The sequence below is a fragment of the Mauremys mutica genome, chromosome 25 (genome assembly GCF_020497125.1).
Source record: "Mauremys mutica isolate MM-2020 ecotype Southern chromosome 25, ASM2049712v1, whole genome shotgun sequence".
NCBI classification, from domain to species: domain Eukaryota; kingdom Metazoa; phylum Chordata; order Testudines; family Geoemydidae; genus Mauremys; species Mauremys mutica.
The window spans coordinates 3,121,827-3,143,533 of NC_059096.1; the positions used below are offsets into that span (position 1 = coordinate 3,121,827).

General features: G+C 55.8%; 1 protein-coding gene across 2 annotated transcripts in view; it reads left to right on the forward strand.

Annotated features, from left to right (window-relative positions):
• Window positions 1-9,291: 9,291 nt before the first annotated feature.
• Window positions 9,292-21,707, forward strand: part of MED24 (mediator complex subunit 24) — a 37,078-nt gene continuing 24,662 nt past the window's right edge. For both annotated transcript variants that reach the window (XM_044999144.1, XM_044999143.1), the window contains exons 1-7: window positions 9,292-9,427; window positions 10,039-10,177; window positions 14,434-14,516; window positions 15,097-15,135; window positions 17,929-18,002; window positions 19,981-20,204; window positions 20,755-20,866. In XM_044999144.1, coding sequence (XP_044855079.1) covers window positions 10,048-10,177; window positions 14,434-14,516; window positions 15,097-15,135; window positions 17,929-18,002; window positions 19,981-20,204; window positions 20,755-20,866 — 662 coding nt within the window. In that variant the 5' untranslated portion in view covers window positions 9,292-9,427; window positions 10,039-10,047. The remainder of the gene's footprint in view (window positions 9,428-10,038; window positions 10,178-14,433; window positions 14,517-15,096; window positions 15,136-17,928; window positions 18,003-19,980; window positions 20,205-20,754; window positions 20,867-21,707) is intronic.

Genomic DNA, 21,707 nt, shown 5'->3' on the forward strand with positions numbered 1-21,707 from the left:
CACTTCTCCAGCCACCAGCAGCAATTCAAGGAGGCTGGGTGCAAGCCCCCCTGCTGGGGTCTGACCAGGAGACAGGGGCAAACACCCCCAAGGATTGGGAGAAGGACCCCAGGGACCAGGGCCTCTCTGTGACAGGCGCAGCCCCCGTGTGCTGACCCAGGCTAACGCCCGCTGGCTACCAGCTCTCCTGTCCCAGTACTGCCCGGCCCAAACCCGGGACGACCCCAGGCACGGGGGCACTGGCTGAAAGGTGCCTGGGGGTGTCAGAGTGCAGGGGCCTGGCCCCAAGGCAGCTCCATCGCTCCAGGCAGGCTCCAGCTGGGCTGTGGGTGCGAGAGGCTCCCATACTGTCCCATCTGCTCCTGCCACCCAGAGTCCCTGCTCAGCTTGGGGTGAGAGGGATCTGAGCCCCGGGGAAGGGCTTGGCACCCTGGGCAGGGCCAGTTCTAGGCCCCCATTATTGGGGGGCCAGTGGGTATCCTTGGGTCCCTGGATGCTGCTATTTAAAACACAACCTGCTCTCCAGGCGCCCGGGGCTGCTGGACCTGGGAAATCCTGGGGCCGAAGCTCTGGCTGCTGGGTCAGGGTTTTGCTGGGATCGGAGATTTTGGCCTTTCTGACAATAATCTGGAGGCCCTTGAAGATCATGGGGGTGGGTGGCAAATGTCCCCTCTTCCCCTCCAACCCTCCATACCAGGCCTGCAGTTGGGACATGGGAGGCTGAGCATCGTGGGGAAACGCCGGGGCCCCCCAGGAGAGATGGAGAATCCCGACCATGGACCCTGGAGACAGGGACCCCCCATGGGCCTTGCTGGCTCCCAGGATTGTCCTCTGCTCCCCTCCTCCAGCAGGGCTTGGGCTTGAGGCACCAAGCCCAGGACTCCTGGGTTCTGTCCCTGACTCTGGGAGAGGAGTGGGGTCTGCTGGGTTCGACTCGAGGGGCCAGGAGCCCGGACTCCTGGGTTCCATTCCCAGCTCAGCTACTGAGAGCAAGTCTGTGATTCTGCCCCAGTTTCCCCGTCTGTCCCAGGAGCACGTGGGAGCAGGAGCCAGGTGTCTGGCTGGGGCAAAACAGCCTCACAATGGCAGGTGTTCATCAGCCACAGTCACAGGCCGAGTCAGTGACAGAGCTGAGGACGGAACCCAGGAGTCCTGAGTTCCACCCTCCCCCCCTGCTACTCAACCCTGCTCCTGCTCCCCCTGGGGCCAGGAATAGAACCCAGGAGTCCTGAGTCACTGTGTGAGCAGAGCACAACCACCCAGCACCCCTTCCCCCCGCTTCCCAGCCCACCCAGTGCTGATCCCCCCCACCTGGCGTCGCAGCCGCTGCTGCTGAAGTCTCAGTGAAGGGCGAGGTGCCCTTCACTGCCTCAGCGCTGGGGGCAGGGGCTGAGGTTACCAGGAGTCAGTGCATTTGTCAGGGCCACCGGCAGAGCCTGGGGGGGGGGAGCCCAGGGGCTGAGGGGCAGGAGTGAGGGGCACCGTCAGAGCTGGGCTGGGGGGGGAGCCCAGGGCTGGGCTAGCAGGGGGCTGTGGATTGGGATTGAGGGGCAACTGGCAGAGCTCTGGGGGAGCCCAGGGCTGGGCTAGCAGGGGGCTGCGGGTCGGGAGTGAGGGGCACTGTTTCCATTTCCAGAGGCCATAGCTGGGGTCCATTTCGGGTGGGTTCAGAGATCTGGTTCCCGCCCCAACCTGGACACTGACGCTCCCAGCTCCTCCTGGCTGGTTAGTGCTGGGAAATCCCAGCCCCCGGAATGAGCCCAGGACCCCACCCCCTTGTTCCCCCACTGCCAGATCCACTTCAGCCCCTTCGGCTCGTACCCCGCGTGGGGCTGGGAGTGGTGGCACGGGGGTGAGGGGGGGGGGTCACCCTGCCGGCCACAAGAGCTGAGGAGGCGTTTTCCCCACGCGCGACGGGTCCCAGGGAAATTCCCACCCAGAGCGAGGTGCTGAACGGGAGCGGCGCCCCCGGGAAATGGGTGCTGCCCCGAGCACCCAGCCACAGCTCTCCAGCAGGGTCACCTCCGCACTGCTCATCCCCCCACAGCCCGGGCTGGCCGAGCCCCACGCCTTGGGGACCGGCTCAGTGCTGGGATGGGGGAGCAGCCAGGGAAACCCCAGGGGCAGCCGAAAGCCGGGTTGGTGTTTGGATAGGGGGCGCTCTGCCCTCTGAGAGGGGGCTGACCCCAGAGCCGTGCTGGGGGGCGCTATGCCGGGGGTGTCTCCCCCCAGCAGCCAGGCCCAGGCCCCAGCACTAGTGGGCGTAGTTTGGCAGCCCTCTCAGGAGGGCTTTGTTCATCCTTCCTGCACTGGGAACAAAAGGTTCCAGGGGCCCTTTGCGTTTTCGGTGCCTCTGGCTTTGTTTCTGACGCCGATGTTGTAAACGACCCAAATATTTTACCCCCGGGCTCCGCATCCGGCCCCCAGCTGTTCGGCTGCTGACTCTGCGGAACACGCTTGACGCTGGCCAGCTGCTCCCAAGCTGCTGACCCTGGCCCTCTCCTGGGCTTGGGGGCCCTGGATCTTTCGCAGGCTGCCAATGCTCCGGGATGGCTTCCACTCAAAGGGCTGGTGGGTCAGCCAGCGGCCGGACCGCAGCAGCCCCGACGGGCTCTCTCCTGGGTGAGACCAGAGCTGGCTCACGGGGCTGCGCCTTTCCCGTCCCTGAAGCTGAGCACCGCTGGGCGGGGGCAGGGACTAAGTCTCGTCAGGACCCCTGTGCCCGGCTGTGGTGCTAGCGGACACCCACCTCTGCACTGTGACCGCATGGGTGAGGCCCCCTGCCTCAGTTTCCCCATCTGTAGCACTGATACGGTGCCACCTCTGCAAGGCACTTTGAGATCCTGAGCTGCTTCCATAAATGCAGGATCCTGAGTAACTATTCCCTCTCCTCTCTCTCTCCAGCTGCCCTCAAAGCTACGAGGGGCCCGAGGGTGTGGGGGGGAAAGGGGGTCCCCTATTGGGCACCCGGCGCCCCTTTTATTCTGAAATTCTTTCCCTGTTGCTTCAGCTCCTCCTGCCGTTGCCATGGCCTCTCCCCCCAGCACGGATCCCTCCTGGCCTCGGGTCCCTCCGCCGCCACGCTGGCAGGGCCTGGCACGTTTTGTGTGGTGCCCACAGCTCAGTGACTAGGCCCTAGAGCCAGAGCGGAAGCTGTACAGCGAAGGGACCGAAAGCCCGGCTTGCCCAGGCGTTGGGCTCCAACCTGCCGCTGACATGGCACAGCCGGGAGATCGGTCGCCTCTAGCCCTGGGCAGAGGAGCAACGTCTTCGCTGAACTTGGCTGGAGACCCAGTTTGTGCAGATCCGTGTAACACAGGGCTGGGGTAGCGGGGGGCTGCGGGTCAGGACTGGGGGGCACTGGTACAGCTGGGGGGCTGGAGGGACCCCGGGGCTAGGGTAGCGGGGGGTGCTGGGATAGCAGGGAGCTGTGGGTCAGGACTGGGGGGCACTGGTACAGCTGGGGGGAGCCCAGGGCTAGGGTAGCGGTGGGTGCTGGGATAGCAGGGGGGTGTGGGTCAGGACTGGGGGGCACTGGTACAGCTGGGGGGAGCCCAGGGCTAGGGTAGCGGGGGGTGCTGGGATTGCAGGGGGCTGCGGGTCAGGACTGGGGGGCACTGGTACAGCTGGGGGGAGCCCAGGGCTAGGGTAGCGGTGGGTGCTGGGATAGCAGGGGGCTGTGGGTCAGGACTGGGGGGCACTGGTACAGCTGGCAGGAGCCCAGGGCTAGGGTAGCGGGGGGTGCTGGGATTGCAGGGGGCTGCGGGTCAGGACTGGTGGGCACTGGTACAGCTGGGGGCTGGAGGGAGCCCAGGGCTAGGTTAGTGGGGGGTGCTGGGTTTGCAGGGGGCTGCGGGTCAGGACTGGGGGGCACTGGTACAGCTGGGGGGCTGGAGGGAGCCCAGGGCTAGGTTAGTGGGGGGTGCTGGGATAGCAGGGGGCTGCGGGTCAGGACTGGGGGGCACTGGTACAGCTGGGGGGCTGGAGGGAGCCCAGGGCTAGGGTAGCGGGGGGTGCTGGGATTGCAGGGGGCTGCGGGTCAGGACTGGGGGGCACTGGTACAGCTGGGGGGAGCCCAGGGCTAGGGTAGCGGGGGGTGCTGGGATTGCAGGGGGCTGCGGGTCAGGACTGGGGGGCACTGGTACAGCTGGGGGCTGGAGGGAGCCCAGGGCTAGGGTAGTGGGGGGTGCTGGGATAGCAGGGGGCTGGGGGGTGGGCTTGAGGGGCGCTGGGGAGATGGAGCCAGAGCAGGGCAAGCAGGCTGCTGGCCCAGGAGCCCTGGCGAGCGGGGGCTGCGGAGTCTGGCATTGCTGGGACAAGCGGACCCTTCCGGCCCAGGCGGGGCTGTCGGTGCCGTGGCACGAGCGTAGGCAGTTTCCCGGCCTGTTGAATGGCCCCCACAGAGCCATGCTGGACAGACGCCAGCTCAGCTGACAGCTGCTGCCTCTCCGCAGAGCCCCCCCACCCCGCCCGCCGGCTTCGACCGCCTCTTTGGGAAGGAGCTGGGCTGAACAATAAACAAGGGCCCTGTGTATGTGTCTGTGTGTGGGGGGGTGGGTACGATGGACCGGGTGCCAGGGATGGCCGGGGGGAGCCCAGCACCCTCTGCTGGCCATAGTGCAGAATCCCTGGGCTGGGAACGGTTTGGGGGGGGGGGTAACACTGCGGATTACAGCCCCCCCCAGGCACTGGCAGCGGCTGCTCAGGTGCGGGCAGCGCCCGCGTGGTGTCAGCTTGGGGCAGGGCCGGGCTCCCACAGGCTGCGGCCGGAGCTGGCGTGTGCCAGAGCCTGGGGCCAGGGCCGTCGCTTGTACCCCAGTGAGATCCCAGGGGCACCCCACGCTGGCTGGGGGGAGCCAGACCAGGGCCCTGGCATCACGGGGCGCAGGGCCCCCCCACCCCTCCCTGCTGCTCAGCAGCAGCAGCTTTTCCAGGCGAGGTGACGACCTAACCCAAGGCAGCGGGGTGTGGCCTTCGGCCCTCAGCCCCCCGGAGGGATCCAGGCTGCTCTGGCGCTTGCAGTCCTGGGCACAGGCTCAGCCGCCTGGGAGGGCAGCGCCCTCTGCTGATGGCCAGGGCAGTGCAGGCCGTGGCAGGGCCGGCGTCCCCCAGCCTTGCCGGCAAGCCCCAGGTCGAGGCGAGATGTCGCCACAGGCCTCTCCGCTGAGATCACACCGCTCGCCAGCTTAGCCTGTGAGCACTTGGGTCGGGGCTGCCTCTCCACCTGCGCGCTGCCCGGCACGGCGGGGCCCTGGGCGGGTCTCGGGGTTGTGCTGTCATACCAGCAGAAGGGGACAAGGCAACGTTATGTGCAGGGAACGGAGACAGGCCAGGCCACGCCTGCAGGACAGTCAGGGCTGTCTGAGGATTCCCTACGCAGGCTCTCCCAGCCATGTTCTGCTCCATCTTCTGTGCGTGGGCTGGGCGGGGAGGGGGGTGTCCCAGGCAGCAGACGAAGACCCTGGAGGGGAAGAGAGAGGGTTTCTGAAACCACACGTGGGCTGATCATTATTCTAAGCCTCTGTCACCTGCTCCCTGCCGCTGGGGAAAGAAAAAGAACAATGTATTGCACAGCCACAGGAGAGGAAAAGAGAGGCGAAGAGGTGGATTGCTGCTTTCATGGGAGCAAGGAGCTTCCTAGATAGCTCACGGGGACTCGGAACTGCCTGGGGCTAGATCTCAGAGCAGCACCGAAAGCCCTTGCACGGCCGCTCAAGGGGAATCTCTGTCAGCGGTGAAGGGCCTATGACACACAGCCGAGAAGTTTGCGATTCCATCCAGCAGGGGGCACTGGTGACTCAGCCACGCCCACCGGTTGGTTGCCGTGCTGTGCACGGCCATGGTGCCGTTCATCCCAGACACCCAGCGCTCCACAAAGGGAGCGATCAGCCAGCAGCATTGTCAGCATTTTGCAGATGGGAAAAGTGCAGGTCAGAGGAGGTGGGACTCGCCCCAGGTCATGCAGGGAGTCAGTGGCAGAGCCAAGAATAAAGCCCAGGAGTCCTAGCTGATGGTCCCCAGCTCAGTCCACTGCTCCTACGGCCAAGCTGGGAACTAGGTCAGACTCGGTTGGCTTCAGCTGTCGTTGCAGAGAGACAGGGTCCAAAGTGCTGAGCGCCCACAGGTCTCGCCGGAGCCTACAGAAGTGTCAGGCGTCCGGCCCCTCTGCAAACCAGGCTGTGCACTTGCGCCCAGGGGCCTTTTCATCACAACCCAGGCCTGATTCTGAGCTGGGCCCCATCTGCTTCTTGACTTCGCCTTGACGCCGGGTGGGATTGGCTCAGCCGACGGCGCCTGTTCTGCACCCTCGAAATGCAGGATCCTCGGGGACGACACTGGAGCGAGGGGAAAACCCCACTTCCACTGGCACCCCCACGGTACCAGGGCCTGGCCTGGCCCTGCCCAACGCACGTCTGCAGCAATGTGAGTGCAGAGCACCCGCATGGAGCTGGCAGCTCACTGGGTTAATGCTGCCAGGAACGCAGCTCCTCCTCCAGGTTCCCTTCCAAGCCGCTGCCCAATTACCCTGGCAGATGGCGAAAGGCACAGTTCTCTGTTGCGAGTGCAGGGCACATGACTGGGAGACACTGGGTTTTGTGGGAGGGGGATCAGGTGATCTGGGCACACCAGCCAGCCAGCCTGGGAAGGTGGGTGGCACTTTGTGGGGAGAAAGAGATGCCAGGAAAGAGAGAGAGAGGAGAGAGAGCTCAGCGCAGCTCCCGCTGCCGCTATCCTGGGGGGAAAGTTCCCTGTTGTTTCGGCTACTGCAAGGCCAGAGTGTTCCCCTGTGCAGCTTCCACTGCAGTAAAGAGCAGGGTGCGCGGGCACGGACAATCCAGGTGCACCCTTGCGGAGCCGGCTACGGGGCACAAGGCCACTGCGGGGCTGGGGATGGGCCCCGCTGGCGAAATGCAGCTGTGGGGCTCGGGGGAAGTCTGGAAGGGGCTGCACTAATCAGGTGTGTGTGTGTGTGCGTGAGAGAGAAAGACCATTGCCCCCTACTGGATTGAATCAGAATGACACAACTGGTGTCATAGGCCCCCTAGCTCATTAATAACTAATAGGGCATCTCCCCTAGCTTGAGCCCTCTGGGATCCGGGCCCGGGCTTTGGTGCCGGAGGATCATGTGTATTAATGGCAACTCCTCGAGGCCTGCAGTGAGACCGAGGCTGCTCTGTGCACAGTTCCTGCCCCACGAGCTTATAGTCTAGCGAGACTAGGAGTGGGGGGACCAGGCCCAGAGAGGGAGCGTGTCACACAGCAGGTCACAGGAAGGGACACCCCTCCCCCCGCAGCTCTTTGGAGTCCCAATTCACTGTCCTAATCACAGGATCATCCTGGATCTAAGTCAACCCCCCCTCCCCAAATCACTCTGACCAGAAGCCCCAGCTAAGCAGTAAACAGCGAAGGGGCTGGGGCTGGGGAATGAAGAATGAATCAGGTGCCCATCAGCCCCGAAGCCAGCCTATGCCGGGATGCGCCTGGGAGCGGGTAGCCAAAAAGGTGGCTTTGATTCTGTCTTCAGCGCCGGGGTTGCCAGCTGCAGCTCCTCCTCGAACACACAGCTGCAGCGCCTCCTCGAACACACAGCTGCAGCTCCCAAGGGGAACATGTCCCAGCTTGAGCCTGATCGGGGAGGCAACACGCCGCCTTGATCTGATTGGTGAGGCCCACGTAGACAATGGGTCCCCGCACGTGAGCCAATCTGCGGCTTTGCACAAATATTTTGATTGTGCATGTGGCAGTAGCAGAGCATTTCCATCCTGGCGTTGCCACCTCCCCTCGAGACGGGGAAGGGAATGAAGATGATCCAAAACCATCTGCCAGGCCTGCCCCTTCAGATGGCCTCCCTCAGCCGGAGGGCTTGGCTAGAGATGTGAGCGCCAGGTTGGAAAAAGAGAGAGCTTTCTCCTTACAAACCTGCCAGTTGTCCCAGAGAACGGAAGAACGGTACCTCTGTATTTGCAGTAAGTAGAGAGAGGTGCAAAGGATTGGTGCAAATACTGGAGTGTTCCAATTTATCTCGGAAAGGGTCTCCCAAATGTTCCCTCTTGTGGATAGCCCTCCCCCCTCATCTTATTTATTATCTGTATGGCCCCACCACCCCTCCATGGTGCTGGGCTCTGTATAGACACAGAAGAAGGAGATAATCCCTTCCTCAAAGAGCTTACAATCTAAGTATAATATAAGAGACAACAGATGGAGACAGACAGGGGAGTATAAGGAAATCTCTCCTCCCATTGCTCAAAGCCTGGCCCCCACCTCCTTTCTCAGTCCCTATCACATCCACGGGGGATTGTCCATCATTGGCCATTTTAAAATCAAGCTTGGATGTTTGTTTTTTTTCCTAAGACAGCTCCTCTAGGAATTATTTGGGGATGCTCTGTTCTGTTCATTCCCTCTGGGGCACCTGGCATCGGCCACTGTCAGAAGACTGGACACTGGGCTAGATGGACCTTTGGTCTGACCCAGTACGGCTGCTCTTATGTTCTCTGGCCCATGTTACACAGATGGTCAGACTATATCACAATAGTCCCTTGTGGCCTTTGACTCTACGGATATTGAAATTTGTGGCTGGTAGAGCGACTGCTTGCTTGGGGAAAGTAATATTGAGTGAATTATTAAACACGTTGCATTGTGTAACATGGTGTAGCCGTTGGAAATGAGGGGAGCCCAGCCGACCCCAATGCCCCACCTGCCCTGCCCAGAGCTCTGCGCAAAGCCAACGCCAGTGCCCAGCCCGTTACTCGGGGGCCATGGTTTGAAACCCACTGACTGGAGGAGAGACAACTCCTCAGAGGGTGAGCAGGTGCCCGCCTTCCTGGGTGTTTGGGACGTGCCCGGCACTTGGCGCACGCTACCCTAAATGAAGAGTAAATAACTTTGCTGGGGTGGGATGGGGGCGGGTCACAGCCCCTCTGGCTGCGGCGCCCACCCCGGGATTCAGCCCCATTTCTCCGCAAGCTGCCGGGGGGGCGGGGCAGCACAAATGTCTGTTTATAGATTCTGATTTAGTTGGGTTGGTCCTGCTTTGAGCAGGGGGTTGGACTAGACACCTCCTGAGGTCCCTTCCAACCCTGAGATTCTATGATTCCAACTGGCAAAGGGGCACCACTAAATAACCCCCCAAATAACAGTAAAAAAAAATCCTACCATTTTCAATAGGCTGGAAAATACCACCGCCCCACCCGCCCCGTCAGAGGGGCGGCCCCGGTGTCTCTGGCTGGGACCGGTATTTGTAAGTATTAAAACACCCCCGACCCCACGCTAGCGCAGCCAGCCTCAAAAAACTACCGCTCCCAGCAAGCTCCGCGGCGGGCGGCGCGGTTCCAGCCAATCCGGGGAGGGCTTGTTGGTGGGTGCCAAGATGGCGGGGCCCAGGGGCTGAAGGAGGTGCTGTTTGGCTGCTGGGTGCGAGGGCTGGAAGGTGAGAGCGCCCCCCCCGGGTGTGTTTCCAGATGGGGGCCCCCGGGGGGGGACCTGGGTGTATTTCCAGGGGGGCTGCCCCTCCCCCATAAGCAGGTTAAAGGGGGGCTAATAGGAGACGGGCTCACCCCCCCCCCCCCGGGATGCCCCACTGGGGTGGGGGGTGTGATGGGCTTCACTCCTCCACCTCCAACCACAGGAGCCTGCCCCCTCCCAGAGCTGGGAGCAGAACCCAGGAGTCCTGTCTCCTATTCCCCTGCTGTAGACACGGGGGCACCCCTGTTCCCCAGATCTGGGAGTGGGAAGGGAACCCAGGAGTCCTGCCCCCCAGCACCCTATGCTCCCTCCCAGTGCGACTAGAACCCAGGAGCCTTTGCTCCTGCTCTCACGGGTGGACTGCAGTCTCTCCCTTATCATGGGAATAGAGCCGCGGAGTCCTGCGTGAACCGGGCTGCCCTACCTCCTCCGAAGTGAATCTTTTATTATAGAAATAAAAGATGTGTTTAATTTATAGAGCCCCAGGGGCGATGTGCGGGGGAGCTAAATCTGTGAGAGGAATGGGTGCGAAATGCTGTTGTGAACAAGCTGCTGTATCTTCTCTCTCCCTTTCAGAACGGAAAGATGAAGGTTGTCAATCTAAAACAGGCCATTCTCCAGGCCTGGAAAGAGCGGTGGAGCGATTACCAGTGGGCCATAAACATGAAGAAATTCTTCCCCAAAGGAGCCACGTGGGACATACTTAATTTGGCAGGTCAGGGTTTTGTTTTGTTTGATTGCTTGGGTGCACATGTCTGTTTGTGTTATGTGCGTGGTACAAAGTGAGACAAACATATGATCTGGAAAAGCAAACAGCAGCACTTGTATTATGTTCAGTGTTATTTCTCTGCCCTAGTTATCAGGGCTGAAAAACTTCCCAACAGTAAACTTTGGAAATGAAGGCTCCTGCCCTCCAAAGACTTATACACGTGTGGAGCCCTTCACTGGGGCCACTCATGCTTAAAGCCAAATATGTAAATCTTAGGAAGAGGGGGGTATATAGCGCGATTGTTGGCTGCAATAACTTGCTGAGCTATTACTGACACTGAGAGATGCACGTTGGCTTAGTGGATAGAACACTAAATGGGGACTAAAGAAACCTGGGTTCTCTTCCCAGCTGTGCTGCTGGTTTGCTTGGAGATCTTGTGCATCCCCTTGTGCCTCAGTTTCCTCACCTGTACAGTGGGGATAATGATCCTTATCTCCCCTCTAAAGCACTTAAAGATCTGTGGATACAAAGCTCTGTATAGGAACTAGGTATTTCTGTTCTTATAAGCGTTAGGGATTATTGTTTATTAAGAAACTGAAAGCATCTTCCAGCCCACAGATCTTATTATTTCTCATCCCAGTTCAAGAAGGGAGATTGACACAAATCCTGCTAAATGGTGGTACCTGCTCAGTATACGTAGGTAAAATAATTGCCAGGCTTTTATGCCAGTTATGGTAACATGTTGTTAGTTTTTCCTGTATGTGGTGTGTGTTTGAAAGCCCTGTGTAAACTAACACAAATCACTTGTTCTTGAGTTGATGTAAAGGAGAGGTTTTCAAGGGAAATATTCCCCATTCAAACCAACACGGAGAACTGGACTGAGCGTCCGAATTATGCTAGATGAGAGTTGGTTCTCGCATAACCTAAGATCATATCTTCCCTACATGCGATTCCATTCATCTGGGTCCATTTTCTGTTTAGTGAGGGATGGCGAATCTCTTTCACTTGTGAGATCTCATTTCTGTTCCTTTCAAAAGTTCTTTATTGGTGCATTAACATAGTCTTATAGAATTTACCAGACACCTACTGGCCAGAGGACTAGCGTGGAATCTGGATTGCAGGGACACCAGTAAGGTCCCAAGGCGGTAGGTGGAAAGTCCAGCTCAAACCTGCTGGGTAGAAGGAGGGTACTGTAATGTTATGCCCGGACATTGCCTGAGAGTACCATTTTTGTAATCTCACTCTCTGGCTAGAGGGTAATTGCTAAATTTTGAAGCCTCACCTTGCCTGCTGGGATGGAAAAGAGTTCTGCTTTGCTTGCCCTCCAATTGCAAGCCTACTGTAAAGTGTGGTTTCTGCTACTCTACCCAACCTCATCTTCTCAGCTGCTGCAGAGAGTGTATTCTTCTGCTACAGTCGCAGTCCCCAGTGAGTAGCTCCATTTTCTGCTTCTGCTGTTAGCCATCTTGAGCAGCACAAGAGTAAAATGGCAATGATTATTTTCACAGTTCTGAAACTGATTAGTGTTCTATTATTTTTGCTGTGTTGCTGCTTGGAAAAGCTCTGAGCAGCAGCAGCGGCACTGAGGCACAGTCTGCAGGCTCAGGAAGACGATGCTGTATTTATATTTGGCGTGTGTTCTTTACAACTACTAGGATTAGAAAGGTAGTGTTTTGAGAGCTGCAGAAATTTATCATTTAGTGCTCCCCTCCCCTAATTATAGAAAGCTTCCCATTCACCAGTGGTGAATAGATTTTTGGTTTTAAAGACCTGCATGATCTGATACTTGTCATGCAAAGGAATTTACTGGGTACCACGTGATCCACATGGAAGATCTGTGACTCTGAGTTACCACTTATAACTGTTGTGTACTGCAAATCAGTCCCAAGATAAAAATCCTTCAGATATCATTGTGATAGGATATAGCTAACCCCTCTCCCCCTCAAGTTCTGAAAACATAACTGTAAAAATGCACCTATATGCACCGATTCAGAGCTCAGCCACCCCAGCGGCTGTGTATTCCTCCTCCCAGCCCTACGCTCCTCCCTGCCTATTGTTTCCTGCCTTCACTCCTTTGTCTGCACTTTATCTTCTCTTTCAGGACAGAGATTCTGCCTCCTTCTAGGCCTTGACCATATTTAGCACCGTTTGGGCACGGTGGCTAGGGTGACCAGGGGGTGGGAGGTAATAGGAGCCTATATAAGAAAAAGCCCCCAAAATCGGGACTGTCCCTATAAAATTGGGACATCTTGTCACCCTAACGGTGGCAACTGTTTTCAAACCCAGGTACCTAAAGTTAGGCGTCTACGTCCAGATTTAGCCACGTTACCTCAGCTCTGTTGGGGCAGGGGAACCGCAGCCCTTCAGAATTGTTGACGTTCAGGGCACTTCCACGTGGTTGCCGAAATCTGCATGCGGGAGCTTGACTTTAGGCTCCTGGATTTGAAACTTTTGGCGCATGTCAATTATAGCAGAGTCTCTCTGTCATCTGTAGAGTTTGTGTGGAAATGACCCAGTGATTCCCCATTATGAAGAGGCTGACCTGAGGGGGCGGGTGGCAGTGGAAAGGCACTAAGCAAACTCTGGAGACTTTGGTTCTAGCCCCAGTTCTGTCACTGCTGTGCAGCCTTTGGCAAGTCTGTTCCCCTCGCTGTGAGCCTGTATTCTCTTCACCCCCCACCTGCCTTGTCTGTGTAGGGTAAGGACTGGCTCTTACAAGGTGTGTGTAAAATGGGCCGTTGGTCTCGATTGCGGTTTCTAGTACTGCTACCTTAATACAAATAATGACCGGGCTGTGGGAGTCCAGGGAGGACTGGTTTGTCACTTGGAATAGCTCTGATGATCATCCTTGTTCGTAATTTCGGATGAGGTGATTTCCTTTAACCCCCCTGTGCATTAGCCCTAGAATGGGTCGTTTTTAACATTCAGACGCTGCTTTCAAATCCAAAGACCAAAGGAAAATATCTGGCAGCGAGATGCCAGAACAGCCCCAGTGCCTGGCGGAGCTGTAGTGATACGTACGCGATGGATCATAATGTCTCGCCTGGGTTGTGTCCTGCTCCCTGGTTACAGGATGACAGGAAGGGGAAAAGTTACCATTAGAATTCTCTCTCTCCGGTGAGCAGAAAGATGCATTTGGTTCCCAGTGTCCGTAATTGCGGCCAACAATTCTGATTCAGTGCTTGCAATTTAGTATTGTCTGGGGATTCAGACTGGTGCGTTATTTTTGAGCAGTTGTGCTCCAAGAAAGTGAGGGATGCACTTATTTAGAGATTCCCAAACGGCAGCTTCCACCTCCAGCGTCTGGGTGCCTCAGACTAATTAAAACAAATGCTGCAAAATATGGGTCTGTCTTCGTGAGACAGCCTCCGTGCTCTGCGGCAGTAGTTCAAATGGTCAATTAAAAGCTTGACTGAACAGATAGGACATACCCTGCGCCCGTGAGCTGCCAAACCCAGGCGCTGGCAGATTGCCCGGGGAAGCGGGTGCCAAAAGCGCACGGGCATTCTCAGCAGAAGGGCCATTCGCCAGGCCTGGAGAGTTCAGGAACCAATCGCAGAAGCCACCCAGCTGTGGCAGCAGCCAAGAGATGTGTGTGAGCAGAGGTTTTCTCCCAGATCACTGGGCCCAGGAAGTTGGAAGTAAGTGATGGGATGTTAGATGGGATGAGATCTGAGCTACTACAGAGAATTCTCTCCTGGGTGCTGGCTGGTGAGTCTTGCCCACATGCTCAGGGTTTAGCTGATTGCCATATTTGGGGTTGGGAAGGAATTTTCCTCCAGGGCAGATTGGGGGTTTTTCACCTTCCTCTGCAGCATGGGGCACGGGTCACTTGCTGGAGGATTCTCTGCACCTTGAAGTCTGTAAACCATGATTTGAGGACTTCAATAGCTCAGACATAGGTTAGGGGTTTATTACAAGAGTGGGTGGGTGAGATTCTGTGGCCTGCGTTGTTTAGGAGGTCAGACTAGACGATCATGATGGTCCCTTCTGACCTTAAAGGCTGTGAGTCTAAGAAGGGCCCAAGATTCTCTGCAAGAGCTGAGCTAGCAGCAGGATACTTTATGCTTCCTAAGTTATTTATTATCCTCTGCTACTGGGAATGGACAGTTGTAGGATTTAATTTAAAGAAGGTGTCGTGCTAAATCTTTGGGATCAGCAATATTTTCTTTGTCTCCCTTCCTGCTTGTGGGATGTGCTGACAATGAGAGATCATGTGTTAGCTGAACTGAAATCTCCGGCCTTTCTTGTTTCCATTTCAGAAGCTCTCCTTGAACAGGCCATGATTGGCCCATCACCCAACCCACTGATCTTGTCCTACCTGAAATATGCAATCAGTTCCCAGGTAACAACCTCCGTAGCACTTCTCCTTTTCAAAGTGCCTTACAGACACTGAGGAATTACCCTTCCCAACCCCGAGTTAGGGGACCTGTTGCTCCCGGGAAACCAAGGTTCAGAAGTTAAGTGACTTGCCTAGATCCACAGAGGGAGTCAGTGTGTGAGCCAGGATTGGATTTCAGAGTTTCCTGTTTCCCAGTGTGGTACTCGATCATGCTTCTCTCCACTGCAAGGAGATAGTGGCGGAGTGTCCCCCTGATCAGTACGTGCCAAAGCAGTGAAGCTTCTGATGGTGGCCTAGAGGCGGGCATAGAGATCCCTTGCCCTCTAGACAGTTCCTCAGCTGCCAGACACTCTTGCTTTCCTTAGCTTGTTATTTAAAATTGTAGTTTAATGTGAAGTTTGTGTAAAGCAAATCAGTGATCACCTAAAAATGTCTCTTTAAATTTGTGCTGGGTCACTGCCAAAGCCCCGCTTTAAGAGACAAGTAGCGCAGCTGTAAAATGACCTCATTATGCCTTGGCAACAGCAATTGCATTTTAAAATGTTAGCCAATAACTTTCTTGCTCTGTCTTTTTTGTTCCTAGATGGTGTCTTATTCCACTGTCCTGACGGCCATCAGTAAGGTAGATCTTGACGGATGCTGTCTTTCATTTTACCTACAATCTATGCATCCATTTCTGTCTCACTAACTCCTGCCAGATATAGGTCAAGCAGGAAGTGACATCATTTGCTGAGTCAGCAATGATCAGATGGCACAAACCAGAGATTACGTTTCTATGTCCCTGCTGTGTGGAACAGGCTGTTCACCATCAATGGAAAGAGATCACTTTGCCTTTCCTTTGGGAAACTGCGCGCAGTTCCTTGCGAGATAAGTTTAAAAGCCTAATCCAGCTACATGTGGGTACGACACATTTAAAACCACATGCTGGCGCATCCTTCTCATAGCAGTCGACCACTCCAGCAATGGTGGGGGAATCTGGGGTTAATACATGGGGATGTAGCGCTGCCAGTTAATGCAGGGTCATCGCCGGAGACTGCTGGTTTTTCTCTTTGAATCAGTGTTAACGTCTTAGCCAGTGTAACTTGTATTAAATGTCCCAGGACCTGAGGTTACACATGAAGGGTCAGTTTCACAAGTACTCAGCATCCAACAGCTCCCACTCTTCATGGATGATAGGTCCATCAAAGGCTATTTGCCAGGATGGTCATGGATGCAACCCCATGCGCTAGGTGTCCCTAGCAGGGGCGGCTCCAGGCACCAGCGCACCAAGCGCGTGCCTGGGGCGGCAAGCTGCGGGGGGGCAGCCTGCTGGTCGCCGTGAGGGCGATAGTCAGGCTGTTTTCAGCGGCATGCCTGCGGGAGGTCTGCCGGGCCCACGGTTTCGGCAGCAATTCGGCGGCGGGTACGCCGAAGGCGCGGGCGCGCTGCCAAATCCGCATTACCAGCAGACCTCCTGCAGGTGCGCTGCCGAAAGCCGCCTGACTGCCGTGCTTGGAGCGGCAAAACACATAGAGCCGCCCATGGTCCCTAGCCTCTGACTGCCAGAAGCTGGGAGTGGGCGACGGGATGGATCACTCAATGATTGCCCGTTCTGTTCGCTCCCTCTAAAGCACCTGGCATTGGCCGCTGTCAGTAGACAGGATACTGGGCTAGACGGACCATTGGCCTGACCCAGTCTGGCCATTCTTACTGGGCAATGAACCATTCTGAAAATCTGTCCATGGCGACGTTGCATTTTAGTGACAGAGGGAAATGCACTCCCAGCACAGGCTGCTATGGGTAATAAATGGTTCATATGAAAGATTGCTAGTGGTTGCTAGAGTAAGTTACCTGATCAGTGTTCCTCAACCTTTTAAGGAGGGGAGCCCTTGTTCTCAGTCAGAAATTTTTCACGAGCCCTTATGTTTACTGTAGAAATAAAGGGAATAAAGGATCGATGATGATGATGCTTTAATATTTATTTGCGTGTATGTCTGAGAGTCGAGAGGTTAGGTTTAGGGGAGGGACAACTCAGTGGTTTGAGCATTGGCTGCTAAACCCAGGGTTGTGAGTTCAATCCTTGAGGGGGCCACTTAAGGATCTGGGGCAAAATCAGTACTTGGTCCTGCTAGTGAAGGCAGGGGGCTGGACTCAGTGACCTTTCAGGGTCCCTTCCAGCTCTAGGAGATAGGTACGTCTCCATATATTCTGAGGTTGACAGAGATCATGTGAAGGGATCATGTGGGCAGTGGAGGAGTGAGATTTTCTTTGCTTTAGATTGTAATAAAACTTCCAACCCTTGGTGGTCCCCTGACTGCCTTTAATGATCCCCTCCCAGCAGGTCGCGACCTGCCCCTTGAGAAACATTGACCTAGAATCATAGAAATGTAGGACTAGAAAGATTTTGCTGGGTCATCGAGTGTACTGAGGCAGGGCTATGTATTATCTAGACCATCCCTGGCGGGTGTTTGTCTAACCCAGTGATACTCAGACAAGGCTTGTGAGCCGCAAGTGGCTATTTATTGTGTCTCCTGCGGCTCTTTGCAGCACATGATATTAAAACACTGAGTGATTTAATTATTAACCAATCAGGGTGCTTTTACTGTGGTGTTAACCAATTAAGTTATCAACTTGCACTAAGTTATTAACTTATTTGCTATGAGAATAATATATATAAATATTTCCCCTGTCATACTGTTTACATCTGAATAGTACTATAATAAATGAGACAGTGAATTCACATGATTGTGGGTCTTCTGGGTAACGTTGATCACTAATTTGGCTGATGAACCACTGAGATCTGAGATTCACTGCTCTAACCTGTTCTTAAAAATCCCCAATGATGGAGATTCCACAACCTCCCCAATCAATTTGTTCCAGTGCTTAACCACCCGGACAGGAAGTTTTTTCTAATGTCCAGCCTAAACCTCCCTTGCTGCAATTTAAGCCCGGTACTTCTTGTCCTGTCCTTAGTGGAGAAGAACAATTTATCACCCTCCTTTTTATAACACCCTTTTACGTACTTGAAAACTGTTATCGTGTTTCCCGTCAGTCTTTGCTTCTCCAGACTAAACAAACCCATTTATTTCACTCTTCCATCATAGGTCATGTTTTCTAGACCTTTCATCATTTTTTGTTGCTCGCCTCTGGACTGTCTCCAATTTGTCCACATCTTTCTTGAAGCCTGGTGCCCAGAATGTCTCATTGGTGCTGAGTAGAGTGGTAGAATTACTTTGTGTCTTGCCTACAATGTTCCTGTTAATACATCCTTCATTTCTGAGCAGCTGTGAACAAGCTGCCAATAACAACGCTTGGCTGGGAGCCCTGTCCTATCCCAGAGCGGGACGCAGACGATCTTTTAAAGTGTCTGTTTAAAAACCGAAATCTGTATTCAGTGCGTCTGGTTTTAAAATCCCCTTGTATTCCTGTGTTGTAGTTCGATGACTTCTCCCGAGATCTCTGTGTCCAGTCCCTGCTGGAGATCATGGATATGTTTTGTGATCGGCTCAGGTACATGCTGCTGCTCTCTTCTGAAGGGCTGTGTGATGACGCTGTGGGAGGAGTTGCTCTAAAGCCCCTGAAAGGCAAAGATTGATAACAGTGATGAGCCAGGAGTAGTGGATATGTGGGACCGCGGTTCCCAAACTGTGGGTCTCGCCCCCAAATGGGGTCGTGCTGTCAGCCAGTGGGGTCGCAGTGATCCCTAGTGTACAGAGGATGACACTTGGTGACCTCGCATGTATGATGCATGCGAGGTCGCGCTGCATGGAGGACAAAATGGCATTGTCCACGGTGCGTGCGAGGTCAGGCTCTGCAGAGGATGCCATTTTGCTCTTGAAAATGACGTCATCCTGCTGTCTGGGGTCCCAGGAGGAAATGGTTCGTTACAATGGGGTCGTGCCGAACAAAAGTTTGGCAACCCCTGATGTAGGAGCTGGGCAGGTCACTTCCCTCAGCTCTGCCTGTGCACCTTGATTGGCAGCCCTCCTGCTAGTCCCGTCCTGGACGCCCCACACAGCGGCGCTAAACACAGGGAATATAGGAATTGCCAGAGTGGCTCAAACCAGTGACCTGCCCAGGCCAGTGTCCTGTTGCTGCCCATGGCCAGTGCCTGCTTTGTAGGAAGGTACAAGAAACCCTGCATCTGGCATTATGGGGTAACCTGCCTCCACAGAGAGATTCTTCCTCAGTCCCAGTAGTTAGAGGTAGGCTTAAACCCGTCCATGTGAGGGATTAGATCCCTGCTAATGCATCTCAGTCCTCACCTGCAGCACCTCCTGCTCCGTGCTCCTGGGCTGCGCACACCCAGCACTGCCAATGCACCTCATTGTTGCAGCCCTTCCTACTTCTGTCTCTGAACACAGCAGGCCATTCTTGCAACCTTGAGCATTTGCGTTGGTGCAAGTCAGTAGGCGTTTGCTGTGACGCTGCTGAGACTGTGTCCAGAGAGTGAGCGAGAGGCTGATCTTCTATCGATGATTCAGGGCAGTAAACAGTTTCTCGAAAACCCAGAATGCTTGTAGTTTACCTTAAAACCCAACTAAACCTGTTTAAAGGCATCAGTGATATTGCTGAGCTTAGTGTGTGCAGGGGGAGTGAATAGATGGGGTAGGAAAGCAGAAATAGCTGCTCTTATATTTCATGAAGCAGAATTGCAACAATTAATATTAATTTGTCACCAACTGTTGACAAGGAGCTGCCGCTGGCCGAATACAAAGCTGGCCGCTTCATCCAGTCCCCGGATAATTTGATCCTCCATTTAATTAGATCCAAACCTCTGATTTGTGCTCCAGAAGGAGAACCCCCACCCCGTCGTTTGTTGATCAGTGCTGATCACTTTTGGCAAGATAATTCAATTGGAGGGCTTAGAAAAGTATCCCTGTAATTAAAAGCCCAGAGAGGCCAGGAAGACCCCGAGATGGTGAGATTTTTCAGCCATACTGGAGGTGATAAGCATGACAAAGTGCTTTGTGCGAGTCGAGGAGCGAAAAACAGTCAACAGGTGGATGAAATTCAGCCACGTGAATAGGAGGAAGAATGGTCCAGTGGTTAAGGTGCAGGGCTGAGCCTTGAGATGTTCGGAGTCAATTCCCCAGCTCCCTGTGGGACCTTGAGTGTCTTCCTTTGGGTGCGTCTACACTAGAAACGCTGCAGCAGCACCACTGTAGTGCAGACCCTTCCTCCACTAACAGACGGGGTTCTTCCCTCACTGTAGTAAATCCAGCTCTCCGAGAGGTGGTAACTAGGTTGACGGATGAATTAGTCCCTGGGCCTAGCAGTGTCCACACCAGAGCTTAGGTCAGTGTAACTACGTTGCACAGGGGGTGGTTTTTTCACAGCCCTGCGGGGTGTAGTTAAGCTGACCTAACTGTAGGATCGTTAGGTGTTTGGATGCTGCAGTGGTGGGGACACCTGGCTAGTGGAATAAGGGGAAGGTCCCATAATGAGACATTCAAACCTAATCTTTTCTTCTGCCCCCCTCTCTCAGCTGCCATGGCAAAGCGGAGGAGTGCATTGGCCTATGCCGGGCCCTGATGAGCGCCCTCAACTGGATGCTGCGCTGCGCGGCCTTCTATACGGAGAAGTTCAAAGAGATGCTGGACCAGCTGGCTGCTGAGAACCAGCTGAAGATGTGCCTGGAGCGGCTGGAGAAGATCCTGGGGAGCACCAAAAACCGGGCCCTGATTCACATTGGGAAGCTGGAAGAGACGTGTATGTCGCTGGGCCATTACCAGTGTAGCTCTGTCCGTCCCACCCCCTCCCCTCGGCTGGTCTTCCTGGTGTCTCTGCCATGGCCAGACCTGAACTCCTGAGCTTCCCTCCCTGTTCTCTCTCGCTGCCATCCCCTGGGGGGTCGTCTTCGACTCCTCCTCTCCTTTACCCGGCTCAGCCAAGCCCAGCCCCTCCCGAAGCCCTCCTTGTCCCTGCCCTCCAGTCCCCGCTGCCCCGGAGGAGGAGTCTTAGCATGAAGGCTGGGGGAGCTAACGGCTGCTGCAGACTGGCTCTCTTGCGGGCTGGCTTTCCCCGGCTCACCTGAGGGTGCTGTGCAGAGCCGAGCTGTGTCCCAAGGCGGTTCTGAGGCAGTACAGATCTCGGCTGGGATTTCCACAGGCACCTCATTCCCATGGAAATCCAATGGGATTTGGCTGCCCACTCCCTTGAGCTCCTAGGCAAGTGCCAGCCCTTGCCAGGACCTCTCAGCTGTACAGACCTACCGGGACTCTCACATACATACGTTTCCCGCCCCCCCTTTTCCTTCCAGCTTCGTGGAGCGCCATAGAGCAGTCGCTGATCAAACTGGGGGAGAATCTGAGCAGCCTCAGCAACCCCCAGCTGCGCAGCCAGGCGGACGAGTGCATCTCCCTGATCAAGAGGTAGCCCCACTGTTTTGCCTTCCGGGCGCTTGGGGTGATGAGTGTGGGTGGGGGTGGGGTGGGGGGGTGTCTGTGCACCTGCTCTGCCTGTTGGCTGGGACAGCAGGGGTAGCTGTGGGAGCAGCATTGGGGATGAGCGGGCGGCTCACGTTGGCACATCCCAGGAGGGCTCCCGGCTGATGCCTGTGGACTCTGCTCTCGCCCTTGTTTGCGTTCCTGCTCCTCTGCTGCTGGCCAGGAGAAGCCCAAGAGGTCAGAGAGCCTCATTCTCCTTCCAGGCATCTCCTGTGCCCATTGCACAGCTTGTCCTGCCCCCCCCACCCCGAGTCGATGGAGGGGTTGGGAGCTGGCAGCGGGGAAGGAGGGTGCCGGGCTAGGTGGAACTCAGTTGCGTCCCAGGCTGGAAGCCCCACTCATGGTACCCCCTCAGCAGCCCCGCCCCCTTTAACTCTCTGGCCTTGTCTACATGGGAACGTGGCCGGAATAGCGATTCTGGAATAAGGCCCACGTGGACTCTGTTCTGTACTAGGAGTGCCCATGCAGGGAGCTAGCCAGGGTCTTTAAACTCTCACCCGACCTTATTCCGGACTCACTTCCCCATGTGCACAAGCCCTAGGACCGGCCAGAGCCCAGGGTGTTAAACACCAATGACCTCGCCAGGGCCCAAAGGTCCTTCTGTCAAACCAGAGAAGAGTCTAAGGGCCTTCGCCTGTCCTGACCCAGACGTGGCAGCAGCATAGGGGAGGGTTGAAACCCAATGACCTTCAGCTCTGGTGGGTGTCGGGTCTCCCCCACCATCACCCAAGCCCCCTGCCCAATTACCACTGTTCTTCTTTTGCAG